This window comes from Prinia subflava, chromosome 2, assembly GCF_021018805.1.
Source record: "Prinia subflava isolate CZ2003 ecotype Zambia chromosome 2, Cam_Psub_1.2, whole genome shotgun sequence".
Taxonomy (NCBI): Eukaryota; Metazoa; Chordata; class Aves; order Passeriformes; family Cisticolidae; genus Prinia; species Prinia subflava.
Window position 1 is genome coordinate 112123269 of NC_086248.1, and position 26348 is coordinate 112149616.

The 26348-nt window shown below is 50.4% G+C and overlaps 1 protein-coding gene and 1 long non-coding RNA gene across 2 annotated transcripts in view; one reads left to right on the forward strand and one right to left on the reverse strand.

Moving 5' to 3' along the window:
- Positions 1-7418, reverse strand: part of SHLD1 (shieldin complex subunit 1) — a 26815-nt gene extending 19397 nt beyond the window's left edge. Inside the window, exons 1-3 of the mRNA XM_063391633.1 lie at positions 6971-7418; positions 6088-6206; positions 5437-5606 (exon numbers count right to left, since the gene is read on the reverse strand). Coding sequence (XP_063247703.1) covers positions 5437-5599 — 163 coding nt within the window. The 5' untranslated portion in view covers positions 5600-5606; positions 6088-6206; positions 6971-7418. The remainder of the gene's footprint in view (positions 1-5436; positions 5607-6087; positions 6207-6970) is intronic.
- Positions 7414-10670, forward strand: LOC134547543 (uncharacterized). Its single transcript, XR_010079513.1, has 3 exons — positions 7414-7928; positions 8433-8575; positions 9013-10670. It is a non-coding gene; the product is annotated as an uncharacterized LOC134547543 (long non-coding RNA).
- The last annotated feature ends 15678 nt before the right edge of the window (positions 10671-26348 follow it).

Consider the following 26348-nt stretch of genomic DNA (forward strand, 5'->3'; position numbering starts at 1 on the left):
TCTTCCATCACCTGCACTACAACAAAACCGTAACACCAAGCTGCAAAGAGCAGCTCTACTACACAAGAAAGGAGCCAACATCCTGGGAGCCCCACACAAAATGCAACATTGATAGAAAGATGCAATAAACACATGTCCAGGTAATAGGAACAGCCACAGCCCTTTGCAGCTTTCCAGAGTTATTTCAATTACTAAGGATTCATGGCATGTACTTTCTCCCCAGGAAAAAAATTAAAGCATTTTGTGGAGGTGTTTCAGCTGTACAGCAGTTCTTATCCTCCAAAGTAAACAAAACAATTCATGCACACATGAGAATGTTTCACAACTGCCATTACTGCATTATCGGAGCACTTTGTTGGAAAAATGACTGCCCTGGCTTACAGGCCTCAAGATTTCCTTTGTAGCTTCTCTCCTCCAGCTGTTAAGGAAAATTGGGAGTTTCATTGAAATTGTTTCCTACAAAAGATGCATCTCTTTCTAAAAGCAGAAAGAAAAATGGGACAAGTCTAAGCTGGATACTCTATAGGAGGGTCTGCATGAGCCACAGTCTAGCTCCTTTGTGTTCCCATTCTCCTACCTTGTGTAACTCTTATGTCTGTCAATCTTATCATGCTAACTTCTTGCATGGTTTTAAAGCTAAAAACACATCCTAAAGGTTTTTTCTGGGGGGGTTTGTTTTGGTTTTTTTAAGGAAACCAAACTTTTTTCTCCACAGCAGTAAAAGCTGTGAGCACAGCCTCTCAACGTTTCAAACACTGAGCACTGACTGTTCACACATACAATGAAATCTGGTTCATATCCTTGTTTAGACACAAGTGCACACTAATTCACCACTACAGCAGGAAAGCAGGGGACATGCTCTCAGCACTCTGGTGAAATATTTTATGGGCACCTGGATCCAACACAAATACACTTATCAATAATCATTTCTTAAGGTTCCAAGGTTATCTTGGAATTCAGGATATAAAACCATCACTTACCTGTAAAAGAGAAAATGTATTGAAGTTAACACAGTAACCCAAGGTGCTGGGTAAAGAGCTCACATACACATGCAGAATATTCTCTGCATTAATGGAGATGTCATTGCTATCCATCTTCCCATACCCTTCCAGCCCCACAGTTACATCAGGGATTGTTCCCACAGCTCCTGAGCCTCAAAATAATGACAGAGTTAACCAAAACTTAGTGATTAGACAACATAACCCTTTCTGCACAGGATTTCTGATCTCCCCCTCAACCTGACAGCTTAATTTCCTCTTTCCCTTTGCTGCATCCTGCACTTTCATTCAACCCATATGCTTTCTATTGGCATTTAAGCACCTTTGCACAGAGCCACAATAATGCTAAAGGGAGCTGAGCTGGGCAGGGAGGCAGATGAGGATCTCTACAAGATCAGCCTGTGCTTCCAAATCTGATCGTGAGAAGGAAATGGCTCAAGGCCAGCACCTGAGCAAGAATCAGGTGGTAAAAGCAGTCAAGATGGCACAGATGAGTCTAAACAAGGCATTTATCTCTTTCAGAAAAGAATGTAACTTGAAGAACTCCCACTGCAGCTTTGCACTAAAATAACTGTCCCAGGGAAATAAGAATCTCTGATCTGCCTGCCTGTAATAAAGCCAGACCCTCTGGCTTGCAGCACTCAGTGCATCCCCTGCAGCCACACACAGGAAAGGGGAAGAGCACCAACCCCAGCATGTGAAACTGCAGTCACAGCCATCAGGGCACTCTGGAGCCATGCTCTTGAGGGGCTAACAAGGAATGCTGTCCATCTGCTGAAACGCTGTCCTACACCACGGCTCCCGTGCTGGCTACCCAGTGCCACACACACCTGGTAACACTGGAAATTTTCCAGTCTGCCCTGGAAAATTCTGGGGCCCAACAAGAGACAATTCACAGGCAAATCTGTTCCAGACAGGAGCTCAGGGCAGACATCCTGAGAGAAGCTTTGTTTTACAGGGTGGCTATTCAGTAACCACACTCTGCTCCCTCCAGTAGCATCAGTTGAGTGCCAGCTTCCAGCATCTAGGTGCTCCAGGATAGCCTCCCCTCCACTGATGACTTCCAGGGGCAAGGAACAGAGGTCATTCCTTTGAAAAGCCTGAGTAGGACTACCAAAGCAGCTTCAAGCACAGGAGAAACTTTGCACTGCATATGTGATAAATATTTACAGAATGGGGAAGCCCAGGGAAGCACCCATTGAGGAGGAACCCAAGCAAGGAGCAGCTTTTCAGCCACATCTGCACTGCATTTCGCAGCTTCATGAGACAGCAGCACCTGGCTTCCCAAAGATACCCCCATCCCAACCTGCTATCAGTCTGTGTCTTGGTCAGGAAGAACTCCTGAGGTCTTCTTTTACTAGCTTAGGAATTGTTCTTTGTTCCCATAATATTTAATGGCATCGTAGTGGTTGCAAATGATGGCTCAATTTGTTTATTATTCCCTTTTAAAACCCATATTTGAACAGCTTCTGTCCCCAATTATAATTTTCCAACTTAAAGGACTCCACATCTGCACTTTAGAGGATGAAAAATGATTCATAAAGAACTTAAACTCTTGCCCATTCTTGCCCATTGAACAAATTCTTGACATTTATTTACAGGATTTAATTCCTTCTCATTTAAATGATTAATGCTCACAGGTAAGATAAAACAGCACTGGCCTGGTAAGATAAAGCAACATTTGCACAGACATGTACAAAGCTGCCTCACAGCTTAGGAACAATTGCCATAATGACATTACTGCAGTCTGAATTGGATTGGGTCACAGCAATGGACAAACACTGACAGCTGCGATGAGAGAACTGAAAGTCCAGGCTGGAATGACACTTCAGATAAAGCTAAGGAAGAAATGGCCCACTGGGACTCCAACACCACAGCAGCAGAACAAGGTGATACTACAAGCTCCCAGTCCCCCCAGAGGGCAGAGGCAGAGCTCTACACACCTGCCAGGACCTGTCTGGCACTGAATGGGGTGCTGCTGTGACCCTGGCTGGATGCCCACAAAGCCACACTCCCCTCCACAACAGGATGGGGGTGAAGGAATACAGCAAGAGGTTCACGAGTTGAAATAAGGACAGGGAGAGATCACTCACTGAATACCATCATGGTAGATCCAGCTTGGGGAAATTAAATTAATTTATTACAAATCAAAATCAGAGCAAGGTAATAAGAAGCAAAACCAATTCTCCTTCCCCAGAGACAAACTCCCAAGCTGCTCTTCATGCAGAGAAACACAGAATCCTATCTGACAACTTCAGTGCAGTAGTACAACTCCTTGTCTCTGTTTCTGAAGTATTTTCTCAGTAGCTGATTTCTGATTATAATGGTTTAATACACACTGTTCACTTTCATAGAACACAGAGGTACTCTGAAGCATTCAAGCCTAAAAGGCAAGGCAAGTGTCTCAGTTTTTTCCCTTACTGATGTGTGCCTAGTGCTCTAATTCTCCTCAAAAAGGACCAGTTTTCTTCCTCAGAAATAAAGCAAAGTGAAGAATAAACCACTGCTTTTTTCTGTTCTAAGATGTATTTTTGGCTGAATTCTTTATATAGCACATCCCTGAAAAATTAATTTACACAAGATCCAGGACCTACAGTGACCCAGTGGTGTCCAGTGCTTTCCCTTGTATGCTGTGCAGTTTCCCTGTATTCCTTTTGTGTTAGGGCATAAATTCCCATTCTTTTCATCAGTACCCAACACAACTGGACCACAAAGAGATGCCTGGAGGGTTCATGATGCCAGACTCACCAGAGCCATGGAGTCACCCACTGAAGGGCCTGCCTGTGACTTCAGTGGAGCTGCACGACTTCATGACCACTGCCCCACACCATCTATACAAAATTACCAGCGTTGAAACATTTTGCCTTTCTTTTTCCTCTTGATAAGCCTCGAGTCTAAGAAAAATCTAGCATTTTGGCCACACTTGAGAGTGTACTTGATGAAAAACCATCATTTAAAAAACCTACCGGCCCTCTTAAGTTTTAAGCCTGCCAGGCTGGTGGAGTCAGAAATGGCCAACATTGTGCACTAGAGGGCAGCAGGAAACAAACCAAAACCGGTAAAAATCCACCAGTTCCCAAAACAGGACTATGCTCCTCATCAAAACCCAGGCAAGGACTGTGCTTAACCAATACACTGTGGGGTTTTTTTAAAAAAAATAATTATTTTGTCCTATAGTTAATAATAATTTGTTCTGTTGTTTGGGACCACTGCTCAGACTGAGGTGGGTTTGCACGTTAACTTCCTGCAGTCAAAGAAGACTCTTCACATCACAAAGCACCTTTGAACAGCACCCTTCCCTTCACCTTCAGAGCAAACCAAAAAGTAAAATATTCCCAGTGTCATGTGTATCTTTTAGGCAAAGGAGACTATCAGAAGTTTCTGTATCTAACCTGGAGTGCGCTTATGAGCTTCTTCTACCTCAGCTTTGGCTCATTCTGGAAGTGATTTAAAATATCACACAGATTTTGGATTTACAAAGTTACACAGACCTCTTGAAGAGACTACATAGAAAAGTCTTTAGCCAGACAAAATAGCTACTTTGGAAATCTGGCAACTTTTGGCAGCAGTGGCAGCTCAGACAGCCGAGCTGTAATTTCCACACCAAGCAATGAGCACTGAGTTCTGGGCTGAACTGAACTTCCCAGCACCCACCAACCCTCAAAGGTTGCTGCTGACGTGACAAAACCCTTTTATTTTCTACATCAACCCTTGAGAGCAACTCCTGGACAGGAAAAGCACAAGCCACGCCAGACCTCTTCAGTAAACACAAACCCACTACTGCAAAAGAGATTTAGAAACACTTGACAGGCCAGAGGAGGTGGTAGAGAGGAGAGAGCATTTAAGGACGAGTCAGAACACGTGCACCAGCACTAGCACCACTGCTCAACTGCTAATAAAAAACACAGCAACCCACCACATTTACTGGGCATGTAAATTCATTGGGAATAGGTAGCTTTTTTTTCTTTTTCCCCAGAGGAATCCAAATTACCTGCAAAACTGACAGCTGTGTTAACAGGTTGAAAAACCTCTGCTTTAACATAATTGCTTGGTTGCCTAAAAACCCAGAAAGCAACTGGAGCAGTCCAAAACCCCATGCCTTTTAAACTGGGATAACCTTGGGACCAGCTGTCCCCTTCAGAGAGTGTTTACTCCTGATGTCTGAAGGATTACTCTATTACTTGTCCTTCTAAGAACACATTAAACATGGAGAGTACTGCAGAACATTAGCAGCTGACAGCCTCCTCTGAGCTCCTTTCCTGTGTCCCGTCAATCCACAGTTCCCACTGCCCAGCTGGAGCAGGCTGCAGCTCTGCTAAAATTGTGTTTTATGACAGGCACCAGTACCAGACTGCAGCGACTCAGTCAAGCCACACACTGCCTACTCAGATGAAGCACTGGCTAAAGAAAGAGCGTGTGGAGAAGCAGAAGCTGTTACCTGTGGGTGGAGAGGGAGAAACGTTCCCAGAAGGATAAAGCTCCTGGCTGTTTTCAGGGCTGTGTGGAGGCAGGAAGTGCTCTGCTAGGTCACAAACAGAGGGGAGGTCTGACATGCTGCTCTCTGAGGTCTCGTGGCCCGGTGACATCTCCTTTCCTTCCATGGTCCCACTGCGGACAGAAATGAGACTCAGCTGGGTTTTTAGAGCATGGAAATCTAAGCAGAAGTTCAACACAAATGATCTGGCACTTTTGTACTGCTTCATGAGATGACAGGAGCTGTTCTAGTATAATCTATGTAAGGGCAAATGGCAAATTACAGCAACAGGAGCTGCTGGTGTGACACCACAGCAGCTTAAGGCTGCCTCTGATGGGAGCTGCAGTGGCCCTGGATGTCTCTGCCAGCTGCTTGTGCTGCTCCCCTTCCTTGTCTTGCCACAGGAGGACTAACAACTTGTGCAACCATGTTTTATTCAGGCTTAAACAAAACAAAGCAGTTAAAAAAAAAAAAAGTTTTCCTCTGGGTTAGCTCCCTCTAATCCTATCCCCAAAACTTATGGTGAGAATACAACTGATGGCGTTTGTGAGAAAAGGCTCAGCCCCGGGGCCTTCAGACAAATGAAAGGGATTCCCTAATTCCTCTGTGCCATACCTGGTAAGAGAGAGCACTGATGTGCAAACAGTCCTTTTGGACAAAGTCCAGGAGCAAACAGTCTGTGGCTGCTTCAGGCTTCCCTTACTCTTCCCTCATGGTTTGTCAAGCCCAGAATGCTGGAACGAAACAAACAGGGGAGTTAGATGCCTTTCACCAGCTGATGTGGCAGATGGACAGGGTGACCTTTCAAAGTGCATATGCTAGCCAGTCACCACATCCACCACTGTTTGTTGGCTCTGGTACAAAGGAAAAGCTTTTTCTAGGAAGCAGAGCACATCTAGTTATGCCCTTGAACCTTCTGACAGCAGTGGGGACCTCCAGGAAAGGTGCTGGTACATCCTGGAAGCAAAGGTAAGATGTTCTTCACAAGAAGCGGCCAGATGGGCTGTTTATTCAAAACCCATCAAGCAGAAAAGCAGGAAATAGCTGGCAACCCTCCCTCCCTCCTGTGGAGGGCAGGTATTTCCCCAACAAGTTTATCTAGAGGTGTCTTGATGTCAACAGCCTCTTCTGTCAAATCTCAGCCAGAAAATGTGTTTTTAGAGGGCCACAAAAACCACCCTGTACAGCACAACACAGGCCCACCGACCCCAAATACCATTTCCTCTGCCACGACCTCGATTGTTTTCAGTGAGCAAGCAGGACAGATATACTTTCAGGCAGAACCTGGACGTTTTTCTGGGCCACCCTCACCTGGGGGCACCACACAGCTGCCAAGACTGTCCCGAAGGGCTGGCCCGGCTGGCAGCATTGCCCCAGAATGTGATGGACAGTGCAGGGTGTGAGGCACCGGCCTCACCAGCTGCCCTGCTCACCAGGCAAGAGGGTTCTCTCCCTCCCGGCCTCGTTTCTCTCCCCTTTTCCTGCAAGCAACACTCACGCGTTATTTCCAAAAACACTGCCCCGGCAGCGAAGCGCACCGAGTGACGGCGGGCACGGTGCGAGCCGGAGAGCGGAGCGGGCCGGAGCACCCCGCGGCCCCCCCTCACCACCTCCTGAGGGGAAACATCGCCGCAGCAGCCCGAGAGCAGCCAGAGCTCGGCGGAGGAGGGAGGGGAAACGCGGGGAAAGTCAAGAGCGCGGCGGGGCTGCCCCGTGCCGGGCCGCACTGGCACAGCCGCTGCCGGGCGCAGCGAGGGCGCTCCCGCCTCGAGGCCGCCGAAGGGCGAGGGGAAGCGGGCAGAAGCCTCACAGGTACAGGCGTGACCGGAGAGCCCCAAGCACGGCCCTGCTGGACAAGAAGCGCCGACACGGAACTGGAGCCGGCGAGCAGCGGCGGCGATAGCGGCCCGAGCCGCCCAGAGCGGCTGCGCAAGGCCCGGGCCCGCCCCCGCGGCGCTGCGGGTGGCGAGGGGGCGGGTGGATTCGAAAACATTTCCAGCTGAGTTTCCATCAAAACACGTTTCCCTGGGATTTACCTCTCGGGATCGCGAGGGGTGAGGTTTTGGCGAGGTTAGGCGGGGGCGCTGTGCCGTGCCTGGCACACGGGATGCTGTCTCGGGCTGCCCAGCAAAGGCGCGGCCGGCCCGGGCTCTGCGCCGCGGAGAGCGCGGGGCTGCGGGTGCGAACAGCGGAGAAAGAACCCCCGCGGCCCCCAGGCGGGGCAAAAGCTGCCAGCCTTCCCCCGAGCTCCTGGAGGAGATGCCCGTGCCCTCCCACCGAGGAGTTTCTACAGGCGGAGGAGTGGAAGCTCGGCAATCCCTGCCGGGCAGCGGGGTACGAGCCACGCTGAGTTCGGGGCATCGCTTCGGCACCATGGGCGTGTGCTGCCACAGCCACGACACGCGTGGGGACAGCGGCGGGGGATCGGCGCTGACATCCTGACTCTCTCCACCAGGGTATTTATAGGGGTAGGGAGAGGGAGGGAGGGAGTGTGTGTGGGGAGGAAGGAGAGGTACAGAAAAAAAGAAGTGCAGAAGAAAAGAAGCGGACTATAAGAAAGGTAATCAAACGCACCAGCGGAAAAAAAATAAATTAAAATATGGAGCGGTTTAAAGTATTGTGCTGCACGGTTTAAAGTAATATGCTGTGAAATGATTGATTCCTCTTGATGTGGATGTCAGGTGCGTGGAGACAGAATGATCTTACAACTGCGATTGGTAAACCGAGGATTGTTGTATTCTAACCCCATGATAAAAACTACGTGTATAAATTATCGCTTCTAAATATTTGTAAAAAACTTCAAATGTATGGAAAACATAAGGGGAGAAATTATAAAGGTGCCATGTAAGAACAAAGTGAAAACATCATTTCATCTAGTTTTCTGCTTCTAAACTGAGCATAGCAGTTTTCAGCTCTGTCACTGATCATCTCATTTTCTGTCTCTGCTTTTTTGCGTACAGGATGCATTCGTTTAAGAGCTCTCCTGACTCCTGAGCAGAAATGGGCAGTGTCTGCTTATTTCAACTGTGAACTTCATGTGACAGGCACAGAACGTGTTGTTAGGTGTGGATCCAGGTTGCAGCTCCCAATTCGAATGCGAACAGTAAGATTTTGTGCTTTAAATCTTATGAAAGAATGTCCATCTTCTCTCCGGAACGCTATCCCGCTAAATGGGACTTACGGAACTTGCGTAACTCGCGGCTACGCGGATTGCGTAACTGACGTCATTTGCGTAACGCGCGTCAGTGACGTCAATTGCGTCACCTGCGTCATCTGCATAACCCGGCCAAGCGACGGTACCTTCATAACCGAGATTATAGAATATATAGACTATATATATAGTCTATATGTATAGTATATATATATAATATATATATTATATATATATATTGTATATATATATATAGTGTGTCTATATGGATATATATGCATTTAGTATAAGTTATATCATGTATTATATATTATATATGTATGTATTTGCCTCATATGCACTTCAATACTAGCTGTACCCCGTGTCATTATTTCTCTTGTCTTTTGCAGGAGTGCCAGCGGCTCAGCCTGGAGGTGTGCTGCACTTGCTTTGCTGTGTGAGCTTTCCAAAGCAGCAGGGCTTCTGCTTTTCACTTCGTCAGCCCGAGACATCTTATGCTGGAGTCAGAAAAGCAGTCCATGATTAGACAAAAACATTGCAAGAGGAAAATTCAGCCCAAAGGGGGTGTGGTTGTGGATATGAACACGCAGGGAGCCTTCCCAACTTGCACAAGAAGTGAAAACGTGGCTTTCATGTGTGAAATACAAAGTTGTGTTTTGTGTCAGGGAAAGATTCTTTTTAATCTGTGTAATTGTAATTGTAGAACACGGCTATGGGACAGTTATAAGGATGAATACTAATCAACAACCCAGGAAAGCATGGAAGGAGGTTTTTGAACAAACTTTGCTTGCAATTACCTATTATAAATCTCAAGCTATTCAGTAATAAGTGTCTTTGAATTATAGCTTTAGAAGCTTGCTTTGTATTAAAGAATTTTAAACTGTAGTTTTAGAATGCAAAAAGGCTTTCTCACAGACTGGTAAAAAAACATCCTGGATACAGAAGAAAAGATTTCAGCTCGCTGGTTTATGGTTCCTGAAAAAGGGAAACTGGACATCACTATCAAAGACTGATAGATCTGGAAAATAGAAGCTGGACCCCACATCTTGAAGCTGGACCCCACCACCTGGGACACATATCCTGGATGTACATCCTGGAATATTGAAATCTAAAATGGACCACAATAGGTATTGAATAATGATGTTAAAAATTGGAAATAGGAACTGCTGAGAAAAGCTTATCTATATGTATGAATATGGCCAATAAAATACCAGCAATTCCAGCAATCAGGGTGCAGTCGGAAGGGAAAATCCTTCCACTGTACCCAGCGCTGCCTTTGCTCACACTTTACCATGCTAATTAACCAATTATTAAATTGAAAAAATACTGCACTATTTCAGTTTCCAACGTACAGAAGTTTTATTGTTTCTGTGAAACCGTTGCTTTGGTCTCTGCCAGACACTTGAGTTGTCTGAGCACCTGATGCCTGCACTTGCAGTGTCTCTCCCTGCACATACCTGGCAAAGGTCCCTCATCATCTGGAGCCACCAGAGTTCCACGCTGATGCAATAGGAGCATCTTTGCCTCTGGAGTGGGAGCTCTGCTCGCTGTGCATCCGATGAAAATTGCCCTTTCCATGCGTTTTGTCGAGTCAGCTGGAAGCACAAAGTGCTTGTTAGTTTTCCCATCCACTGTTGGACATCACTCAACAAATAATGAATCGTGGGTGTGTTGTGCTTCTATCCCCTTTCACCTTTTCCACTTGCTAATTTTGGAACTTGCAGTTTATAATTACAGCTCTGAGCTGGGCTCTTGGCTTGGAAAATGAGAATGTTTTAAAGGGAAGCTTAAGAGCTGCATCTTGGTTGAATACACCATGAAGAGCTGAGTCTGACCTACATTAAAAATTTAGAGAACTTTTCATTCTACAAATGAATAGGGGGCCCTAACACAGAGGGAAAAGCACACATTAAGTTCTCTCTGAACCACTGGCATCCACAGAAATAGAAATGGAAGGCGTTTTGTGGGACCTTTCAGGCCTTGTTTCAGGATGTTGTGTGGCAGTGCAGTTTGAGTCAGTGCCTGCTGCAGTAACCTGCTGTAAACTGGACTAAGCAGACAATTTGATTTGCCCTAAAACATCTCCTGAATGCCAGCAAATAAAAGGCCACTTTGATACTCTATGTTTAATTAGTTGTTAAGTAACACAGGTAAAAGAATATCTGATTCCATTATTTGCAAGATTTTTCTGATGCTACATTAGAGAGTTCTGTCTTTTAAGCAGAAGACATCCCTGGTTCAGAGTCTGTATCTGTTCTATTCTTGTCATGAAGAAGGGAAGCTTGCGATAAGGGGGAAGACAATTTGAGAATAATTTCCTTTCCTGAGGCTGCACCTACAGTCAAAGGAGGAGATCAACTGTTGCAAAACCCTGAGTGAGGGGAATTTTACTCCAGAGAAGTCAGTGATCAGGGTTCTTCTCTCTCTTTTTCTTGGGTTATTAAATATTCTCTCAGATTAAACCATCTGTCTGATTTTCCACTGACTGACACTTAGCTCTGGGAAAGGACATACTCATTTTGCCAAAACTTCCTCTGGACTAGGATGCTGCATACCCCATTGCTGGCCTACTGCAGAAAACACTACAATTCAATTATATTGTTGAATGCAATATTACTTGTGAAATAAAAATGCCTCATTAGGCTATTTAGCCTTCTTGGATCTTTAGAGAATCATTAAACAAAATTATTCCCTATTACCTCAGCAAAAAGGAATTAATGGAAGAGTAGAGTTACCAGCAAGGTCTGAAAGGAAATGATTATGAGGTATCCTGATGTCAGCAGAGAGTTCAAAAACATTTACATTTGATGTCTGGCTTGTCACTTTTGATAAGTTCTTTCTTTACTCTGTCTGCTTTGCTTATTTCATCCATGGCATCCCCTTCAATGTCTCTACCTTCTTCACATGTGCTTATTCCTCCCAAGCACAAAGCAGGGAAATCGATGTTTCTGACTATTTTCTAAAGTGAAAAATAAAACTCTGTTTTCAACTGGAATAATAATCTTTTGGTCCTTCATCTAAAAGGGCTAAAAACAGAAGCCAAAAAATCCCCAACATATTTTTTGTCTTAACACTACTTGTCAATCCATTGTACATGATACTTCGTGGGGTTGTATTTTATTTTATTTTATTTTATTTTATTTTATTTTATTTTATTTTATTTTATTTTATTTTATTTTATTTTATTTTATTTTATTTTATTTTATTTTTTAATTTTTGTTTTGTTTTGTTTTGTTTTTCATTTTATTTCGTTTTCCTTTAAAGAGTAGGTAATTTGTAAAACAAAATGCTAAAACTATGAAACCTAAAAGAGCATTTCCTTTTGAAATTCCTATGTATTTTGATGTTTTATAATGGAATTCTTCCTTGAAAAAATATTGGCCATAATAGGACTTCAAATACTTCTCAGTGTAACTTCGTGAAAATATGAAGTTTTCAGTGAATTTACTGTTCACAGAAAATGTGTGGCCATGCCTACATACAAACAATGAGTAACAACAATATAGTATTACTCCTACTGATGTTGTATGCTTTGGCTTTAAATTTACACTGTCTTGTTAAAACAATTTCAAAATACATTCTGATTTCAGTAAATGCCCCTAGTGCCTCTGATGAACAGTGCATTGTCTGCAATCAACTTTGAAATGTGAAGCCTTTGGATTTAACAGGGACATTCAAATGAATTCAATGTTAGATTTATCTATACATCTAATACAAATACCTTCCATCTCTTGAAATTTCTGATCTAAAGACTATAAAATGACAACGAATGTAGTCTTGCAAGATCTCCGCCCTACTGAATAGGGGAAATACTTCCAGCCTGCTTGCTCTCTTGAGAGTTTGTTTCATGGCAGGTTTCAGGCTCAGCTCAAATTTGCCCTTGAACATAAATGCTGTTCACCATTTGGCTGTACACCTAGGTTTTATTTCTCTGAGTTCTGATGGTGCAACGCCTCTCATGGTTTCAGAGGAGTTAAAACAGCACCTGAATGCCTCTCACTTGTGCATTTCTGCTACTTGTCAAGGAAACCACCCCAGGATTCCTGGCACCAGACTACATCTCCATGGGACATGGAAACACCACAGGTATTGGCCAGTCAAGCACCTCCTAGCATGTGCTAATTTGGGACCTGGTCAATGGATCAGATTCCCCTCTCCCAGCAGCTCTGAAGCTGTGGGAAGGTGTGCAGTGGGCCTTTGTCTCCAGGGGGCTCGGTGCTCTGGCAGTTTCTCTGGCCGAGAGCCATCCTGGAGGTGAGGCTGTTGAACACTGCTCTCAAGGTACAAAAAAGCCTTCAAAGCACTATGGTAGACCTGTCTCTAACTCTCCTGAAGTCTGGAGAGAAAGCTAAAAATTATCACCGGGAAGAAGATGGTAGCCTTTGTTTCATATCAACAGTGCTTCTCTTCATGCACCAAAACTGTACAAAAGTGTTTACATTTACAGACTTCAACAAGAAATCATAACTGCACATTTGTAATGGATTTGTCATTTAGTCATGAAATGTCCTGAAGATGTTGACTGAGCTCTCCAGTCCTGGGAATGGCAGGACACTGTGGTTGTGGTTCTGGGGTCACCTGTGAGTGCTACAGGCAGTCACCCAGACTGAGGGTGAAAGTGCCCCTGCTCCCAGCCTGTTTCCAAAGTGAGTTTGTCCAGAAAGCATCCAAAGGGGTCAAGTACTTTACTTCCATGAGGGGGAAAGTAAAGCTTTGGGTGTCATTGGGGATGTTAATAGGAAATGACAGAGCAAGCTGGAAGAAGGTTACTTGAATGCTGAGGAGAGAAAATAGGACAGGATAATGAGGGAGACAGATGGTAGGAAGAGAAGTGAAACTGTGATGCACAGCTGGAATGGCTATGTAATGAAGGGATTGGAAACCTGTGGGGTGGGAATGAAAGAACTGTAAGAAATGTCCCACTGGGGAGAAATGGTTGTGGACAATTGGAAAACCGAGAACAAGGAATTTATGGTAAAGAAGGGATGGGCCTGCAGCGTCACAGGACTGCACGGTGTCTCAGTTTGTGAGGGCAAATGCTGAGGTAGCTCAGAGGGGACAGCAGGAACTTGAGAGGGGAGGAACGCTTGAATCCCCAGGCATCACCTGTAGGCATGGAGTGAACATTTTGGGGGTAAAGTTGAGGAGTTTTATTTCCACTGCATGGTGAGAGTAAAAGCTGCAATAATCTGTGGAGGACCTACAGCAGAGATTTTTGGCGGGAAAATCTGAGGGGATCACTCGGGCAGAAAGCTGGCTTTGAGAAAAGGCAGCAGAAATCTGAGGTAATGTGGAGAGCTCGGGCGGAGAAAATTTTGTGAAAAAAATGTCAGGTAATTTTAAAGGGAGAGAAAGAACATTTTTAAAGCACAATCTCAAGTAATCTACAGGGGACTAAAGGAATATTTTGGAGGCCAACTCTGAGGTAATTTGTATGGGATAAATAGAGAATATTTGTGAGGCAAAATTTGAGGTGAATCGGTAGCGGGAGGAAAGGACATTTTGGAGATCAAATCGGACATAATCATTAGATGGAATTTTGGGGCTTAAATCAGAGGTAACATATAGATGCAGATGGAGAGATTCTGAAAGAAAAATCTTATGTCATCTCCATGGAATAGAACATTTTGGAAGGAAAATCTGAAGTAATCTATAAGGACCAGAGAGAACTCTGAGGGAGAGGTGGGTGCCCCTAGTGATGCTGAGGGAATACGAGTGTCACTGAGGGGACATGTGACACTCCCCAGGGGGTAATAGGGCACTGAAGGAAGGGCTGATTGCCCGTGTCCTGCTGAGGGGCCAGGAGTGTCACTGAAGGGATGCAGATGCCACTTGTGTTGCTGACTGGCACCGCAGGGACGGGATTCCCGCCCAGGTGCGGGACCCGAGCCCCTCAGAGCCCCTCAGAGCCCTCAGAGCCCCTCAGAGCCCCTCAGAGCTCCTCAGAGCCCCTCAGAGTCCCTCAGACGCAGAGGCGGGAACTCGAGGCGGCGCCGTGCGCCGGTAGGGGGCGCCCTCACCCCTCAGAGCCCTCAGAGCCCATCAGAGCGCTCAGAGCCCTCAGAACCCTCAGAGCCCCTCAGACCCCTCAGAGCCCTCAAAGCGCTCAGAGCCCTCAGAGCCTCTCAGAGCCCCTCAGAGCCTCAGAGCGCTCAGAGCCCCTCAGAGCCCCTCAGAGCCTCTCAGGGCGCTCAGAGCCCCTCAGAGCCCCTCAGAGCCCCTCAGAGACCTCAGAGCCCCTCAGAGCCCCTCAGAGACCTCAGAGCCCCTCAGAGCCCCTCAGAGCCCTCAGAGCCCCTCAGAGCCCCTCAGAGCCCCTCAGAGCCCCTCAGAGACCTCAGAGCCCCTCAGAGCCCCTCAGAGACCTCAGAGCCCCTCAGAGCCCTCAGAGCCCTCGGAGCCCTCAGGGGCAGGGGCGGGAACACAAACGCGTCGCGCGCTCTCCGTGCCGCAGCGTCGCCCCGCGCTGCCCTCAGAGGCGGCGGCGGCGCCAACTCGAAGCCGCTCCCGGCGAAGGCGCCGGGCGGGGCTCCGTGCCCCGTCCGCGATGCGCCCCGGGGCAGCCCCTGAGGTGAGACCCGGAGGAGGAGGGGACGGCGGCCGTGACGGGACTGCAGCGGGCTTCAGCTGGCGAGAGGAGGAGATGAGGTAAGTGAAAGGGGACAGGGAGAACTTCATGGGAGAGAAATGCTTGAGTTCGCAGGCGTCACCTGTGGGGCGCGGGATAAACATTTTGGGTTAAAATTGAGCACTCTGGGATCAAAACCTGCTCTAATGTGCGTGTAACACTGCAGTGGAAAATGTGACAATATTTGGTGGCAAAATCTGAGGTGATGTCTAGAGGCGAAAGTTGTTTTTTTGGAAAAATCTGAGGTAAATTGGGGGGGACGGGAGGGGGAACTTTTGTGATAAAATGTTGAGGTGATTTTAAAGGCGCAGAGGGAACAATTTTGACGGGGTGAAATCTAAGGTAATCTGCAGGGGTGTGAATGAATGTTTTTGAAGGAAAATCTGAGGTAATCTGTAATACTCAGAATAAACAGTGCTGGAGAGGCTGGTGACCCTATTGCTGCTCAGGGTGTGTGAGGGTCACGGAGGGAATACGAGAGTGTCACTGAGGGGACAGGTGTCCCTGAGCGAGTGGCAGGTGCCCCAGGTGTCCCCGAGGGGGTGACAGGTCACTGAGGGGAGACAGATGTGAAGCCCAAAACTGGGCAAGAAAACAAAAGTCTGGTCAGGTGGCTACAGAGCAGGTATTTGTTTCTTCAGAGCTGGGACTGAGGTGGATCTGTCCACCAAACCTCACTCAGTCTTCTTTAGCCTTCGGTTTTATTTTAAAAGTCCTCTCATTCAAGGTTGCAGTTACTATGTGTCATATGTGTATAAATCTTTGTTATGGTTTTGTAAGAGTAGACATTTTGGGTTAAAATTGAGCACTCTGGGATCAAAACCTGCTCTAATTGTGTGGAACAATGCAGTGGAAAATGTGACAATTTTTGGTGGCAAAATCTGAGGTGATCTCTAGGGGTGAAAGTTGTTTTTTGGGAAAAATCTGAGGTAAATTGGGGGGGATGGGAGGGGGAAATTTTGTGATAAAATGTTGAGGTGATTTTAAAGGCCCTTAGGGAACAATTTTGACGGGGTGAAATCTAAGGTAATCTGCAGGGGAGTGAATGAATGTTTTGGAAGGAAAATCTGTGGTAATCTATAAGGACCTGAAAGAATGCTGAGGGAAGGTGGGTGTCCCTAGTGATGCTGAGGGAATACGAGTGTCACTGAGGGGACATGTGACACCCCCCAGGGGGTAATAGGGCACTGAAGGAAGGGCTGATTGCCCGTGTGCTGCTGAGGGGCCAGGAGTGTCACTGAAGGGACGTAGATGCCACTTGTGTTGCTGACTGGCACCGCAGGGACGCGATTCCCGCCCAGGTGCGCGACCCGAGCCCCTCAGAGCCCCTCAGAGCCCTCAGAGCCCTCAGAGCCCCTCAGAGCCCCTCAGAACCCTCAGAGCGCTCAGAGCCCTCAGAGCCCCTCAGAGCCCTCAGAGCCCTCAGAGCCCCTCAGAGCCCTCAGAGCCCTCAGAGCCCCTCAGAACTCTCAGAGCGCTCAGAGCCCTCAAAGCGCTCAGAGCCCTCAGAGCCCCTCAGAGCCCTCAAAGCGCTCAGAGCCCTCAGAACCCTCAGAGCCCTCAGGGTGCTTAGAGCCCCTCAGAGCCCTCAGAGCCCTCAGAGCCCCTCAGAGCCCCTCAGAGCCCCTCAGAGCCCCTCAGGGCGCTCAGAGCCCCTCAGAGCCTCAGAGCGCTCAGAGACCTCAGAGCCCTCAGGCGCAGAGGCGGGAACACAAACGCGTCGCGCGCTCTCCGTGCCGCAGCGTCGCACCGCGCGGCCCTGAGGGGAGGGGCGGCGGCCGTGGCGGCAATTCGAAGCCGCGGGGTCCGCCGCTCCCGGCGAAGGCGCCGGGCGGGGCTCCGTGCCCCGTCCGCGATGCGCCCCGGGGCAGCCCCTGAGGTGAGACCCGGAGGAGGAGGGGACGGCGGCCGTGACGGGACTGCAGCGGGCTTCAGCTGGCGAGAGGAGGAGATGAGGTAAGTGAAAGGGGACAGGGAGAACTTCATGGGAGAGAAACGCGTCAATTCGCCACCAAACCTCACTCAGTCTTCTTGAGCCTTCGGTTTTATATTAAAAGCCCTGTCATTGGAGGTCACAGTTACAATGTGTCATATTTGTATAGAGCTTTGTTATGGTTTTGTTAGTCTTTGTTGTTTTGTGCATGTTCCTTCTGTGGTGGTCGTCAGGCTTCTGGTGGTCTTTGGATGTAGACTTGTGTAGTCTCTATCACATTTGAACTTTTGAACTCCAGCATCAGCACGTGCCTGGTGCTTCTTGTTTTGAGCTAATTTTGCAGTTTGCCAGTTCCATTAAAACTTGCTATTTGGCTCTTGATGGTGCTTGTTTATCTCCCGGGCTTTGCTGTCTTGCTTGTTTTACCTGCACAGCTTGGTACAATGCTGCCATGGTACGGTGCAATGCTGCCTTGGGACAATACTGTACTGCCATGGTACAATACTATACGGCCTTGGTAATATAATATAATGTAATGTAATGTAAAGTAATGTAATGTAATAGAATAGAATATAATGTAATGTAATGTAATATAATGTAATATAATATAATGTAATGTGATGTATTGTACTGTAATGTAATGTAATGTAATGTAATATAATGTAATATAATATAATGTAATGTAACGTAATGTAACGTAATGTAATGTAATGTAATATGTAATGTAATGTAATATAATATAATGTAATGTAATAGAATAGAATATAATGTAATGTAATGTGATGTAATGTACTGTAATGTAATGTAACGTAATGTAATATAATGTAATATAATATAATGTAATATAATGTAACGTAATGTAACGTAATGTAATGTAACGTAATGTAATGTAACGTAATGTAATATAATGTAACGTAATGTAATGTAACGTAATGTAATGTCACGTAATATAATGTAATGTAATGTAATATAATATGTAATATATTACAATACAATACAATATAATGTAATATAATGTAATATAATGTAATATAATGTAATATAATGTAATATAATGTAATAAAATATAATATAATGTAATGTAGTGTAACACAACACAATACAGTACAATACTGCTTTGGTACACTACAATATTGCTTTGGTACAATAGAACACTACTTTGGTACAATATTACCTTGGTACAATACTGCTTGCAACCTTTTGTTACATACCATTTAGGATTCAGATGCCACTTGTGTTAGTCTGAGGGGGACTATGTGGGTCACTTGAGGGCAGGCAGGTGCCCCGTGCTCCTCTGAAGGGACAGGAGGGTCACTGAAGGGGTGGCAAATGCCCTGTGTGTTGTTGAGAGGCCATGTGGGTGAGTGAAGGAATGGTGTGTTTCCTTCGTGTTGCTAAGGGGAAACCAAGGTCCTGTGAGGGGGAGGCAGGTGCCTCGAGTGTCGCTCAGGAAGCGTGAGGGTCTCTGAGAGGCATCCGGAGCACAGTACTTGTGTAACTGGATGAATCTTTTGGCTGAAATCAATCAGTGTGGGATCAAAAGCTGCACCAATGTGTGCAAGACAATGCAGCGGACATTTTTGGCAGGAGAATGTGAGGTGATGTTTAGGGGAGAAAATAGATTTTGGGGAAAATTCTGAGGTAAATTCGGGAGGATGTGCCGAGAAAATTTTGTGATAAAATCGGAGGTAATTTTAAAGGGCCAGAAGAAGCAATTTTCGGTGGAAAAATCTCAGGTAATCTCCAAGGGAATGAATGAAAGTAAAATTAAATGTAATCTCTAAGTAATAGGACATTTTAGGATCAAAATCTGAGCTGAGCTGTAGGAGATGTTTTGGAGGAAAATCTGAAGAATTGTGTGGGGCAGAGAACAAACTTTTTTGGGATAAAATCCTAGGTGACATATAGGACACAGCTAAAGGGGCGTTTTGGAGGAAAAACCAGACGCAGTCTTTGAGAATGCCTGAAGTAATTTTCTTTTAAAAAAACCTCAGGTAATTTATATGAAACAAATTTGCACCTTTTTGACAGGTGAAATTGGGGTAATTTAGAGAGGAAAAATTAGCTCATTTGAGGGACAGTCTGCTGCAACACAGCAGTCAGAAGCAGTACCTTTGACAGAAAATCTGGGAAAACTTAGAAGAGGTGACATTTTCAGGTGAAAACCTGGGATACTTTAGAAGGGTATTGTCGTGAGCAGAGTGGGAGCTGCAGACAAAATCTGTTAGAAAAGCCTTCCCGATGAGTCATGGGATGCAAAGTTAACACCCTTGCTATCTAAACTCCTGAGAGAAGAATCTGTGTGTGCTATAATACAATCGTAGCCCAAGAATTAGTCAATGGATTTTGAGTAAAAGATTTTTTAGATGTAACTGAACCTTTCTACAGTTTCCTCCTTTAGGATAAAGTCTTCCAGAGAACATACATTAATATAAAATTATGCTGTTTGTCATTCTTTGTGATTATACTTAAAAAAAACTACATTAATGTGAGTACTTCACAAACAGTATAGGTGCTATAAAAACCAGAGTAATACCATGCACTCATTTTAGCAAAAGTGACTAAATTGAAGCTAGTAAAAAAAACCTATTCAATGAAAGTTACTGTAATAGAGCCATGCCATAAAAGGTGGAAATGTCTTCTACAAATCTTTGAGAGAGAACTGAGGAGTGTATACAACCAGGGAGGGATCCTTACAAAACTACACAAAGGAATACCTTGAAAGACGTGATGTTATTATTTGGGATGGGGTGCATCAAGGCTCTCTCTATGGGGCTGTCGGAGGGCGGTTGTCTTCAGGCCCGGGAGCTTCTCAGGCCTGAGTGTGTCGTTGTCCATTGGCAGAAAGCGTGGGACGGCGAGGCAAGAGCGGCAGCGGCGTGGCGCTCAAGAGCGGAGCAGCGAGGCAAGAGGCGGCTTGGAGCCGAAGAGGGGCCACGAGAGGCCCTCTGGGCAAATGGCCTTTGTGGCAAGGCCAGGGCACCTTGAGGGTGCCCCGGCCGGCTTTGCGCTGGGCGACCCCCCTGCGTGCAGGGCTGTGTCTTTGTTGTGCTTGGCCTTTTGGCCTTGTGCTCCTTTGGCTGCCCGGAGAGAGGGGCAACCCTGTAAGGAGGGTGAGAGCCCCTGTCTCCGCACCCGAGGGGGGAAATGGAGCTCTCCCGGCCCCCGGCCCGGCCGCCCTGTAAGCAGGGCAGGGCTTTTCCCCAGCCCCGGCAGCTTTCTGCCTGCTGCTGGCCCCTGGCCCGCGTGACCCCCTGTACCCGGGGCGCGTCACAGCCTTTGTCCCTGGGCCAGCCCTGAAGCGCCTCGGTGCCTCCAGGCCCCTGTGCCCTGGGCGCAGTGCAGTGCTGATGCCTGCAGAGGCCACCTAGAACAGAGGCTTGGCAGCGTTCCAGGACTCCCGCGGGCAGTACAAGAGCCCGGCCGTGGCTCCGCCCAAGATGAGGCGGGACTTTTCCTGCTTTTAGAAGCCTTGGTGCAATTACATCCCGGGCTTCATTGGCCCATGAGAGCTTCAGGTGATAAAGCCCCTTTCTCCCAGACTGCTGTCCTCAATTGGCCGCTGTTTGTACTTTTTGGCCTGAAGCTGCAACGGGCTTTTCAGGCTGGCAAAGGACAGTTTTGTCACAGTCAGCTGGGAGGAGAACTCGCCAAGGCTTTAGCTGAAGTTGCCAGTTCTACGCTAATGGGGTAGAGAATGTGGCAAAGAGGGCAGCTTACAGTTGAGGCATCAATGCAGGGGCAGCTCTGCTGCCTTCTCACTCAGCCATAGGCAGGAATGGCTCCCTAGAGCAGCTTGGCTGCACAGAGCTCGCTCCCTCTTCTGGGACTGTCTTGCCCTCCCTCCCCTGTCTTGCCCTCCCTCCCTGGCCTGTCTTCCCTCAGTCAGTGTGAGTGAGCGAGTGTGCCTGTGCTTTAGCCCCCCTTTAGAAACAGAGCAGGGTAGCTTGGACTTCCCAGGAGAGAAAGAGGAGCTGTGTGCAGCCAACCTGCTCTAGGGAGCCATTCCTACCTACGGCTGAGTGGGGAAGCAGCACAGCTGCCCCTGCACTGACGCCTCAACTCTAGGCTGCCCTCTTTGCCAGCTTCTCTACCGCATTAGTCTAGAACTGGCAATTCTCACCCCAAAAGGCACGGCTGGAGAAGGCGTCGGGCCTTGCCCCTGCCTGCTGGGGGGCGGCGCGAAGCCGCTTAGCTCTAGTAGCGTGGGCCCCGTCACCCGCCTGTAGCCAGGGCCTGGGTGTGCGCCGGTGCTGCCGGGCGTGCTGGTGAGCTGCCAGCGTGCGGGCCCTGTAGTCGGGCCACTTTGTGTCAGGCCCTTTGTCCCCAGGAGCAGCCCCAGGTCCCTGTAAGCAGGGCTGCGGAGGCTGCTTTAGGCAGGTGACAGGAACCAGCGGCTGTGCTGCCGTGCTGCGCCGCGTCCGGCCTCTGGCCGCCCCCTAAGTGGGGCCTGTGCCTGTGCCGGGCGGTGCTTGTTGGGGGTGCCGGGCTGCAGGGGACGGCCCCGTAAGTGGGGTTGTGTGCGTCCCCCGGCCTCGGCGGGCGGTTGGAGGGACCCCCTGTAATCAGGCGGGTATCCCTGGCCCCGGCCTTTCAGAGGCGTGGGGCCAGGAGTGCTGCGGCCGGGCATGTGCCCTCCCTGTCCTCGGGGCTGGGCTCGCGGCCCCTGGGGCCCCTGGGCTTTAGGCCTTGGGCTCCAGTGCCTGACTGTAGATTGCGGTTCCTGTTGCCGTGGGGGAAGGCAGAGCTCTCTGGCTCCCCGGGTGTGGACCGGCCTGTAAGCAGGCTGTGGGTCTGGGAGCCTTTGTGCTCCCTTCAGCTGGCAGCCTGCGTCGGGCGCCCGCCCCGTTAGTGGGGAGCGCCGCGCAAGTGGAGACAAGGAGCCTCCGTAGGCCTTGGGGACCAGGGCCGCCCTGTAAGTCGGGGCCAGTGCTCTGGAGTCCCGGGCACTTTTCAACACAGGCAGCGGCCTGAGCCCCCTGTAAGCAGGGCTGCAGCCTCTTGGCCGCTGCTTTGCGTGCCCAGCTTCATTTGCCCAGAGGGCCTGGCTCCCAGCACGGCGTGGGACTGCGCCGGACGTCGCCGTGGTGAGTCAAGCGAACTTGGAGGCTTTGGGCCAGCTGGGAGAGCTGGCTTGAGGGTGTGGCTGTGGGGCTGTTAGGGTGGCGGTTCCCTTTGGGTGCTGGAGCTGCTCGGGCCTGATTGTTTGCTCGTCCACTGGCAGAAGCCATGCGACAGCGAGTCAAGAGCCAGCTGGAGCAGCAGCCGCTTCGACATCAAGAGTGGAACAGCGGGGCAAGAGCCAGCTGGAGCAGCAGCCGCTTCGAGCTCCGGCGTGGAACGGCCAAGGTAGGAGCAGCAGCTTGGAGCAGAAGTTGGCGGCTTTTGGGCAGCTGGGGCTCTGGGGGTGGCTGCATGAGCATCTCGGTGTGGGGCTGTCGGGGGGCAGTTGCCTTCAGGCCTGGGAGCTTCTCAGGCCTGAGTGTGTCGTCGTCCATTGGCAGAAAGCGTGGGACGGCGAGGCAAGAGCGGAGCGGCGAGGCAAGAGGCGGCTTGGAGCCGAAGAGGGGCCACGAGAGGCCCTCTGGGCAAATGGCCTTTGTGGCAAGGCCAGGGCACCTTGAGGGTGCCCCGGCCGGCTTTGCGCTGGGCGACCCCCCTGCGTGCAGGGCTGGGTCTTTGGTGTGCTTGGCCTTTTGGCCTTGTGCTCCTTTGGCTGCCCGGAGAGAGGGGCAACCCTGTAAGGAGGGTGAGAGCCCCTGTCTCCGCACCCGAGGGGGGAAATGGAGCTCTCCCGGCCCCCGGCCCGGCCGCCCTGTAAGCAGGGCAGGGCTTTTCCCCAGCCCCGGCAGCTTTCTGCCTGCTGCTGGCCCCTGGCCCGCGTGACCCCCTGTACCCGGGGCGTGTCACAGCCTTTGTCCCTGGGCCAGCCCTGAAGCGCCTCGGTGCCTCCAGGCCCCTGTGCCCTGGGCGCAGTGCAGTGCTGATGCCTGCAGAGGCCACCTAGAACAGAGGCTTGGCAGCGTTCCAGGACTCCCGCGGGCAGTACAAGAGCCCGGCCGTGGCTCCGCCCAAGATGAGGCGGGACTTTTCCTGCTTTTAGAAGCCTTGGTGCAATTACATCCCGGGCTTCATTGGCCCATGAGAGCTTCAGGTGATAAAGCCCCTTTCTCCCAGACTGCTGTCCTCAATTGGCCGCTGTTTGTACTTTTTGGCCTGAAGCTGCAACGGGCTTTTCAGGCTGGCAAAGGACAGTTTTGTCACAGTCAGCTGGGAGGAGAACTCGCCAAGGCTTTAGCTGAAGTTGCCAGTTCTACGCTAATGGGGTAGAGAATGTGGCAAAGAGGGCAGCTTACAGTTGAGGCATCAATGCAGGGGCAGCTCTGCTGCCTTCTCACTCAGCCATAGGCAGGAATGGCTCCCTAGAGCAGCTTGGCTGCACAGAGCTCGCTCCCTCTTCTGGGACTGTCTTGCCCTCCCTCCCCTGTCTTGCCCTCCCTCCCTGACCTGTCTTCCCTCAGTCAGTGTGAGTGAGCGAGTGTGCCTGTGCTTTAGCCCCCCTTTAGAAACAGAGCAGGGTAGCTTGGACTTCCCAGGAGAGAAAGAGGAGCTGTGTTCAGCCAACCTGCTCTAGGGAGCCATTCCTACCTACGGCTGAGTGGGGAAGCAGCAGAGCTGCCCCTGCACTGACGCCTCAACTCTAGGCTGCCCTCTTTGCCAGCTTCTCTACCGCATTAGTCTAGAACTGGCAATTCTCACCCCAAAAGGCACGGCTGGAGAAGGCGTCGGGCCTTGCCCCTGCCTGCTGGGGGGCGGCGCGAAGCCGCTTAGCTCTAGTAGCGTGGGCCCCGTCACCCGCCTGTAGCCAGGGCCTGGGTGTGCGCCGGTGCCGCCGGGCGTGCTGGTGAGCTGCCAGCGTGCGGGCCCTGTAGTCGGGCCACTTTGTGTCAGGCCCTTTGTCCCCAGGAGCAGCCCCAGGTCCCTGTAAGCAGGGCTGCGGAGGCTGCTTTAGGCAGGTGACAGGAACCAGCGGCTGTGCTGCCGTGCTGCGCCGCGTCCGGCCTCTGGCCGCCCCCTAAGTGGGGCCTGTGCCTGTGCCTGTGCCGGGCGGTGCTTGTTGGGGGTGCCGGGCTGCGGGGGACGGCCCCATAAGTGGGGTTGTGTGCGTCCCCCGGCCTCGGCGGGCGGTTGGAGGGACCCCCTGTAATCAGGCGGGTATCCCTGGCCCCGGCCTTTCAGAGGCGTGGGGCCAGGAGTGCTGCGGCCGGGCATGTGCCCTCCCTGTCCTCGGGGCTGGGCTCGCGGCCCCTGGGGCCCCTGGGCTTTAGGCCTTGGGCTCCAGTGCCTGACTGTAGATTGCGGTTCCTGTTGCCGTGGGGGAAGGCAGAGCTCTCTGGCTCCCCGGGTGTGGACCGGCCTGTAAGCAGGCTGTGGGTCTGGGAGCCTTTGTGCTCCCTTCAGCTGGCAGCCTGCGTCGGGCGCCCGCCCCGTTAGTGGGGAGCGCCGCGCAAGTGGAGACAAGGAGCCTCCGTAGGCCTTGGGGACCAGGGCCGCCCTGTAAGTCGGGGCCAGTGCTCTGGAGTCCCGGGCACTTTTCAACACAGGCAGCGGCCTGAGCCCCCTGTAAGCAGGGCTGCAGCCTCTTGGCCGCTGCTTTGCGTGCCCAGCTTCATTTGCCCAGAGGGCCTGGCTCCCAGCACGGCGTGGGACTGCGCCAGACGTCGCCGTGGTGAGTCAAGCGAACTTGGAGGCTTTGGGCCAGCTGGGAGAGCTGGCTTGAGGGTGTGGCTGTGGGGCTGTTAGGGTGGCGGTTCCCTTTGGGTGCTGGAGCTGCTCGGGCCTGATTGTTTGCTCGTCCACTGGCAGAAGCCATGCGACAGCGAGTCAAGAGCCAGCTGGAGCAGCAGCCGCTTCGACATCAAGAGTGGAACAGCGAGTGAAGAGCCAGCTGGAGCAGCAGCCGCTTCGACATCAAGAGTGGAACAGCAGGGCAAGACCCAGCTGGAGCAGCAGCCGCTTCGAGCTCCGGCGTGGAACGGCCAAGGTAGGAGCAGCAGCTTGGAGCAGAAGTTGGCGGCTTTTGGGCAGCTGGGGGCTCTGGGGGTGGCTGCATGAGCATCTCGGTGTGGGGCTGTCGGGGGGCAGTTGCCTTCAGGCCTGGGAGCTTCTCAGGCCTGAGTGTGTCGTCGTCCATTGGCAGAAAGCGTGGGACGGCGAGGCAAGAGCGGAGCGGCGAGGCAAGAGGCGGCTTGGAGCCGAAGAGGGGCCACGAGAGGCCCTCTGGGCAAATGGCCTTTGTGGCAAGGCCAGGGCACCTTGAGGGTGCCCCGGCCGGCTTTGCGCTGGGCGACCCCCCTGCGTGCAGGGCTGGGTCTTTGGTGTGCTTGGCCTTTTGGCCTTGTGCTCCTTTGGCTGCCCGGAGAGAGGGGCAACCCTGTAAGGAGGGTGAGAGCCCCTGTCTCCGCACCCGAGGGGGGAAATGGAGCTCTCCCGGCCCCCGGCCCGGCCGCCCTGTAAGCAGGGCAGGGCTTTTCCCCAGCCCCGGCAGCTTTCTGCCTGCTGCTGGCCCCTGGCCCGCGTGACCCCCTGTACCCGGGGCGCGTCACAGCCTTTGTCCCTGGGCCAGCCCTGAAGCGCCTCGGTGCCTCCAGGCCCCTGTGCCCTGGGCGCAGTGCAGTGCTGATGCCTGCAGAGGCCACCTAGAACAGAGGCTTGGCAGCGTTCCAGGACTCCCGCGGGCAGTACAAGAGCCCGGCCGTGGCTCCGCCCAAGATGAGGCGGGACTTTTCCTGCTTTTAGAAGCCTTGGTGCAATTACATCCCGGGCTTCATTGGCCCATGAGAGCTTCAGGTGATAAAGCCCCTTTCTCCCAGACTGCTGTCCTCAATTGGCCGCTGTTTGTACTTTTTGGCCTGAAGCTGCAACGGGCTTTTCAGGCTGGCAAAGGACAGTTTTGTCACAGTCAGCTGGGAGGAGAACTCGCCAAGGCTTTAGCTGAAGTTGCCAGTTCTACGCTAATGGGGTAGAGAATGTGGCAAAGAGGGCAGCTTACAGTTGAGGCATCAATGCAGGGGCAGCTCTGCTGCCTTCTCACTCAGCCATAGGCAGGAATGGCTCCCTAGAGCAGCTTGGCTGCACAGAGCTCGCTCCCTCTTCTGGGACTG